Source organism: Crocuta crocuta, unplaced genomic scaffold (assembly GCF_008692635.1).
Source record: "Crocuta crocuta isolate KB4526 unplaced genomic scaffold, BGI_CrCroc_1.0 scaffold53, whole genome shotgun sequence".
In the NCBI taxonomy this organism is placed as follows: domain Eukaryota; kingdom Metazoa; phylum Chordata; class Mammalia; order Carnivora; family Hyaenidae; genus Crocuta; species Crocuta crocuta.
The window spans coordinates 2,889,939-2,897,285 of NW_027529432.1; the positions used below are offsets into that span (position 1 = coordinate 2,889,939).

At 57.9% G+C, this 7,347-nt stretch overlaps 1 protein-coding gene across 1 annotated transcript in view; it reads left to right on the plus strand.

The window, feature by feature from the left end:
• The first annotated feature begins 1,245 nt into the window (after positions 1-1,245).
• SART1 (spliceosome associated factor 1, recruiter of U4/U6.U5 tri-snRNP) overlaps positions 1,246-7,347 on the plus strand; it is an 18,296-nt gene continuing 12,194 nt past the window's right edge. The window contains 10 exon segments of the mRNA XM_077759816.1: positions 1,246-1,627; positions 3,676-3,733; positions 4,116-4,171; positions 4,745-4,871; positions 4,994-5,099; positions 5,333-5,410; positions 5,534-5,633; positions 5,725-5,867; positions 5,958-6,164; positions 6,889-7,311. Coding sequence (XP_077615942.1) covers positions 1,315-1,627; positions 3,676-3,733; positions 4,116-4,171; positions 4,745-4,871; positions 4,994-5,099; positions 5,333-5,410; positions 5,534-5,633; positions 5,725-5,867; positions 5,958-6,164; positions 6,889-7,311 — 1,611 coding nt within the window. The 5' untranslated portion in view covers positions 1,246-1,314.

The following is a 7,347-nucleotide window of genomic DNA, read 5'->3' on the forward strand; positions in this document are numbered from 1 at the left end:
CATGACCCCAGCCGAAGTCTAGTGTCGGAGGCTCGGATGCTCAACCGACTGAGCCACCCAGGCATCGCAGTCGGGCTGTTATGCCCAGATCTCAGTATCCTCAACGACCAGAGACCACTGGGGAGACCGAGTCACGCATGCAAAGGCAAAGGGCTTTATTACGGGCTCGAGCTCAGGCTCACAGACTTTACCAGCGCAGTGGATCCGTGCTGTGAGCCCCGAACAAAGGCAGAGTGGGGTTTTTATGGGGTTTGTGACAGGGGAGTTACAGAAGTTGTGACATGGGAACAGTGATCCAATCATAATTATACAATTATTGACAGCGGGTTTAACCATACACATTGTCTAGAGTATTCATTACTTTTGGCGGGATCCAATTACAACATTTAGAGTACCTTTAAATTTAACCAATCACAGAGCGAGCCTAGGGTCTTGTTCGGCGCCTGTTGGGTTAACTTTAACATTAGGTACCAGAGTTTTATCTATAGTTGCTGGCCTTTCTTGATTGGGCGTTGCAAGGGTGGTGTGGGGGAGTGATGTGGTGGGCGGCTTCTCTGGTCTTGGGCAAAGTGTAACTGCCTGATAGTTTCAGGGAGACTGAAACTGAGGCCTTCTAGTTTAGAGGGGAAACTTAAAGCCTGTCATGGAGTCAGTGTGGTTTAGACTTGTGTCCTTACAGGGCTCTTATAGTAAGTTCAAGAGATATCCTCTCAAGGGGAAATAAAAGGCTCACATACACAGATGTGCCGAAATTCTACACTCAATTTCAGGGGGTTCAGAGTACAGGTTAAAAAGCCCAATTCAAGGATCGTGGGAAGGCGGCGGGGCTCGGGGGCTGGACTGTTTTCCCCGGTGTCAGGAGACCACGCTGCGTTGTCTGACACCCGACGGAGCCACGACCTTGGGGAGTCCATTAGGAGGACGCCTCCCGGGCGCTGTTCACAGCAAGTCCGTGAGACAGGGAACGTCCCGCGCCGGGCAGGGCCTTTCACCTCCCAGGTTGCTGGCTTAGAGCGCTTTGAGTTGAGAGATCTGTAACCCCCTAGATACGGCCGACCCACCTACAGCTGCGCATGCGCGGCCAGCCTACCAGCTTAAAGACGGCCACGCCCACCGAGGCGGCCGCTGTGGCGCTTCTGGGCTCTGGTCCCCGGCCTTCCCATGAACCTTTGGGGCAGGCTCCGAAGGGAACGACGGAAGCCGCCGCTCTTGGTTTCCGGCAACACGACTGCGGGCTGCCGGGCGACCCGGAAGTGTTCCCATTTTGCGTCGTCGGGGCTCGGCGGCGGCCGGGCTCGGGGCGGACGTACCACCATGGGGTCGTCAAAGAAACACCGCGGGGAGAAGGAGGCTGCCGGGACGACGGCGGCGGCCAGCACCGGAGGCGCCACCGAGCAGCCGCCGCGGCACCGGGAGCACAAAAAACACAAGCACCGGAGCGGCGGCGGCGGCAGTAGCGGCGGCGAACGACGGAAGCGGAGCCGGGAGCGTGGGGGCGAGCGCGGGAGCGGGCGGCGTGGGTCCGAGGCCGAGACCCGCAGCGGCGCGCACGGGCGGGAGCGCAGCCAGGCAGAGCTCTCGGAGAGGCGCGTGAAGCGGGAGAAGCGCGATGACGGCTACGAGGCCGGTGAGGGGCGTGGCCTGTGGAGGGCGGGCCGTGCCCGGGGTCCGGGAGCAGGAGGGCCTGGGCACCCCCAGACTGTCTCCGTCAGCACTTACTGAAGGGTCTTCTGTGGTTTTTTGGGGTTGAAGTTCGTCTCCCTCTACTGTGCTCCGCAAGGGCAGAGATTCTGTTTTCCTTGAAATTGGCACATCCCAGGCGCCCAGTAAATGTGTTGAGTGAATGAATGAATGAAGTTGCCCCAGCGTGTGTAGAGATGGGAAGGAAGCTGGTATTGAGCAATCGTGTAGGGCTCATAGCAGGGATAGGAAACAAGGGTCTGAACACAAAGGATCCTGTAGAAATTTGAATATTGTTTTGAGGGTGGTCGGGAGCTGTAGATTTGAGTCAGGGAGTTGATCATATATCGCAAATATCACCGTTTTGAGAACTGACTCGAGGGTAGTCAAGAGCGGAGGCCAGGTGGGGCCACCGAGGCAGCAGCGGTATGGAGAGACCCCAACAGATTGAAATAGTGTTTGGGGGGAGGAATTAAGACATCTTAGCACTTGGGTGAGGATGGGAAGAAGGAGATGAAGACGACCTCTTGAATTTTGATTGGAGCAACTAGGTGGGTGGTTGTGGTGTCTACTGAAATGGAGTAGTCTGGAAGAGATGCAAACGTTTGAGGGGAGAGAATTCAGGTTTGGAGAGCGTTGCATTTGATGTGCAAGGTTTGGGAGTATTTAGGTGGTAAACGAAGCCCACTGAGAGTGAGGAGTGGTCAGTAGAACCTAAGAAACACTAAACTGTTAGTAGTAAGTGGAGCCAGATGTTACAAAAATACTTTCCTATGGAAATGCAGAAAAACCGGGGCGCCTGGGTGGCTCAGTCGGTTAAGCGTCCGACTTTGGCTCAGGTCATGATCTCATGGTTTGTGGGTTGGAGCCCTGTGTTGGGCTCTGTGCTGACAGCTAGCTCCGAGCCTAGAGCCTGTTTCAGATTCTTTACCTCCCTCTCTCTCTGACCCTCCCCTGCTCGTGCTGTCTCTCTCTCAAAAATAAATAAAACATTAAAAAAAAAAAAAAAGAAACGAAGGAAATTTGAGCTGAAAAGAACTCATTGGATTTAGAAATAAAGAGGCTGGTGACCTTGGTGACAGCCAAAAGAAGTTGGGATCCAGGGTCCTGGTGAGATGTAGGGGAGGAAGTAGTTTGCGGGATGGGGAGGCAGGGAAGGATGGTGGCAGCTGGTTGGGGAACTCCATCCGGTGGTATCTAGCTTCTGTCCTTGGTGGTCTGTGAAGTTTGTTGCTGATTATGAGGTGGGCAGAGAAGGTCTGAAATGCTTCTTTATCTCATTCTCCTCAATGTTCATCATAATGCAGGCACCAATAAGGGTATTTCTTGACTGGATGAATTGCACAGAGGACACAGCCCTGCGGCTAAGCCTGGTCCCTGACCTGTGAGGAGAAACAGACCTGGGAATGAGTCTAGGGGAGGACAGTTCATTCCGAGCAATAATTGAACAGGATTTCAAGAAGGAGGTGGCATTTGGTCTTTGCATTTGGATAGGATTTCGTCAGAGTTTGGCCAGGGAGGGCAGTGCAAGCTGAAAACAGAGTATTCAAAAGTGGAGGTGGAGTGGGGGGAGGGTCGGGGGGGGCGGTGCCTGCGTGGCTCAGTTGGTTAAGTGTCTGACTTTTGATTTCGGCTCAGGTCATGATCTCATGGTTCATGAGTTCGAGCCCCACATTGGGCTCTGTGCTGACGGCGCGGAGCCTGCTTGGGATTCTCTCGCTCACCCTCTCTTCCCTCCCCTACTTGCGTGCTCTCTCTCAAAATAAATGGACTTTAAAAAAGGGGAGAGGAGGCAGAGTAAAGGATGCACAGAGATTGGACCTTTTGGGTCAGGAAAGGAAGGTTATGTAGAGAGTTGGGGTCTGAGGTAGGAGGAACGACCAGGGTGGAGAAAGGCCACTCTTTCAGGGTGTCGCAGCAGGCCCGGGTGCTGGTGAGGGGCCCTCCTCTTTGGGCCTGTGTTCAGCTCCCAAACCAGGGTTCTTGTCCTTCCAGCTGCCGGCTCCAAAACTAGCTCAGGAGATGCCTCGTCACTCAGCATCGAGGAGACCAAGTAAGTTCTGTTTCCCTTATGTTTCTGCTTTTATTTTCTGAGAAAGACGGCTTCTGGGACAGCTTCCCGGGGGGCCTTTCCCACACTAAAGCATTCTGATCGGAATCGGAAGTGGCGTCTAACCATCTGAGTTACAGAAGAGGGCGCTAAGATCCAAGAGGAAGGATGGCCTTCTGCTGGTTAAGGGGCAGGCCAGGCCGAGCTCCTGTGCTCCCCAATCTGGAGGCCAGTGTCCTTCCCAAAGTCCTAGGCTGCCTGGGTCAGCTCCTGCTTTGGGGACCCTTATGACCTCTCAGTCCCATCTTATGTTCACCCCTGTCTGTTGTGAAATGTCTTTCATGCACCGTCGACAGCTCCTAACGCCTGTATTTCTTGCCCTCAGTAAACTCCGGGCAAAGCTGGGGCTGAAACCCTTGGAGGTCAATGCTGTCAAGAAGGGTGAGTGTGGGGGTGAGGAGGGGGGTGAGGGAGGGCATCTGGGTGGAGGAAAAGGACCATCTGAAGGGGTCTCTGAAGAGTGGGGTTATGGCACTGGCGCAGCTCCATTTAGTGGCACTGTGTGTGTGTGTGTGTGTGTGTGTGCGCGCGCGCGCGCGCGTGCGCACATAGGCATGAGGCCTCTCCCTACAGTGGTGATGGGGAGCTGGGAATCAGCTTATTCTTTAAGTTCAAATGGCTGGCATCGTGTGCACTCTGGCTGTGAGGCAGCATTAACCGGGCCGAGATGCGTGCGCAGCTGCTGCAGACTGATCTGGCCTCTGCCTGCGTTGGGTGTGTTTGTTTTTAAAGCATGACTTTGGGGGGCTTGTAAGGCGTGGAGAGTCCCGTCATGCTGTGCAGGGTGACCCGGAAGTGTGGGGATGAAGTGGGAGGAGGCAGGTGAAGGGGTTTGTTCCCTCCTCTCCTGGCCCCTTCTGGCCCCCTGAGCTGGAAGGGGGCAGGGTGAGTGGCTCCCTCCTCTCCCCACCAGCCACGGGCAGGCATAGCCTCACGTCTGGGCCCCCCTTCCAGAGGCGGGCACCAAGGAGGAGCCCGTGGCAGCCGATGTCATCAACCCCATGGCCTTGAGACAGCGAGAGGAGCTACGGGAGAAGCTGGCCGCCGCCAAAGAAAAGCGCCTCCTGAACCAGAAGCTGGGGTGAGGGCGTCCCCGCCAAGGTGGACAAGGGAAAGACCTGAGGAGGTTGCCAGGGAGCTCTTGAGTCGAGTGGGGGAAGCAGGAAAGGGGTTCCCCAGAAGGCCACTTTCCTTTCTCTTCAGGAAGATAAAGACACTGGGGGAGGATGACCCATGGCTGGACGACACCGCCGCCTGGATCGAGCGGAGCCGGCAGCTTCAGAAGGAGAAGGACTTGGCAGAGAAGAGGGTGAGCACCCGGTCAGCCGGGGGTGGTCGCTCAGTGCCTCTAGTAGCCCGAGCGGCTGGTGGGGCAGGAGACTTGTTCTTGGGAGGGGACGGGGCTCAGAGAGGTAGGAGGCCCGTGGTCAGGGCTGTCTGCCCCGGACTCCCTGCGGCTGGCTGGCTTTCTCTGCACTCACACCTGGTAAAGCCCCACATGTCCTCCATGATGCTGAATGGCACCCCGCTCCCATCCCATAGGCCAAACTGCTGGAGGAGATGGACCAAGAGTTTGGCGTCAGCACTCTGGTGGAGGAGGAGTTTGGGCAGAGGCGACAGGTGAGGCTGCCTGAGCCGCTGGGGGCAGGGCGGGGCCGAGGCACCGCTGTCCTTGGTGCTGGGGTCCCAGGGCTGGGTGGGTCAGGGCTCCTGACTTGTCGGGACCGTCCCTTTGCCTTGTAGGACCTGTACAGTGCCCGGGACCTCCAGGGCCTCACCGTGGAGCACGCTATTGATTCCTTCCGAGAAGGGGAGACTGTGATCCTCACCCTCAAGGACAAAGGTGGGTTGAGCCCAGGTGCTCTGGGTGGGGGTGCAGGCGCTGCTGAGCTGACGGCAGACACGAACGGCCGCCGCTCCTGCCCTGTCCGCAGATGTGCTGCAGGAGGAGGAGGATGTCCTGGTGAACGTGAACCTGGTGGATAAGGAGCGGGCAGAGAAAAACGTGGAGCTACGGAAGAAGAAGCCCGACTACCTGCCCTATGCGGAGGATGAGAGCGTGGATGACTTGGCGCAGGCAGGCCGGGCAGCCCGGGGGCTGTGAGACGGTGGCTCGGTGGCTCTTCGGGAACAGGCTGGGTCCCAACCCGTCCCTCTTGTTCTGCAGCAGAAACCCCGCTCCATCCTGTCCAAGTACGACGAGGAGCTCGAGGGCGAGCGGCCGCAGTCCTTCCGCCTGGAGCAGGGCGGCACGGCCGATGGCCTCCGGGAACGGGAGCTGGAGGAGATCCGGGCCAGGCTGCGCCTACAGGCTCAGTCCCTGAGCACAGTGGGGCCCCGGCTCGCCTCCGAGTACCTCACGCCTGAGGAGATGGTGAGTCCCGGGCCTTCCCCCCACACCTTGTAGTAGGGGTGGGTGTTCCTCCCACTTCTCCGGGGTCACGTGCTGCCAGAGGAGCTGTAGAGGAAGATCGAGTGTGAGGTTCTTGGCCTTCGTGGGTGAGCAGTAAAGGGCTGCCCCGGGAGGCGCTGCGGGGAGCCAGTGGCTGTGGGCAAAACAGGGACTGTTGAGACAGACCGTCGTCTAAGTTCATGTCCAGGCTCTGCCATCTGGCCAGCTTGTGCTTCGGGTGAGTCATTTAACCGTGAGGCTGAGGCTCCCTGTTTGAAATGGGAAGGACAGGAGCTCCCCTCTTGAGAGCGTCACGAGGGTTGGTGACAATGTGGGTGAGCGGTCATTTTACAGCTGTGTGTGGAGTTGTGTTTGGGATGGTTGTGAAGACAGAGGTAGGCGCTGGGCTTGGCGAACTGCTTGGCCGAGTGATGAATAGCAGGACCCTGGAGGCAAAAGAACACGATTCACAGTCCTGGTTATCCCACTAAGGCTAGGTGGCCTTAGGCAAGGAACCTAGCCTCTCTGTGCCTCAGTGTTCATCATCTCGTGGGTGGGATGAAATCACACCTACCTCACGTGTTGTTTGTGTGTGTGGAGTGCTTAGGACAGAGGCTGGCGTGGAGGGACACTACGAAAGCGTTTGTTCTCTGGGCTCGTGGCTGCCCACCATCCCTGTCTCATGTGTGGCCTCCCCTCCCCCTAGGTGACCTTTAAAAAGACCAAACGGAGAGTGAAGAAGATCCGCAAGAAAGAGAAGGAGGTGGTAGTGCGGGCCGATGACTTGCTGCCTCTTGGGGACCAGACTCAAGACGGGGACTTTGGTTCCAGGTGCGCTTGGAAAGGGGGGTGGGAGGTGGGGGGCGGCCTGGCCCANGCTGGGAGGGGGCGGGCAGGGGCAGGGAGGAGTGCCCCGATGGCTGGGGGGCTGGGGTGCAAGGGCAGGACATGCGCAGCAGGATGATCCGAGCAGGGGTCTCCCGTGTTTCCACCAGAGGAGGCTGGAGGTGCGCAGGCCGGGTCCCCGGAGGTGCTGGAGGAGGATGAGGCGGAGCTGGAACTACAGAAGCAGCTGGAAAAGGGGCGCCGCCTGCGGCAGCTGCAGCAGCTGCGGGACAGCGGCGAGAAGGTAGGGGCCCCCGGGGCTGGGCACAGGGCGGGGGGG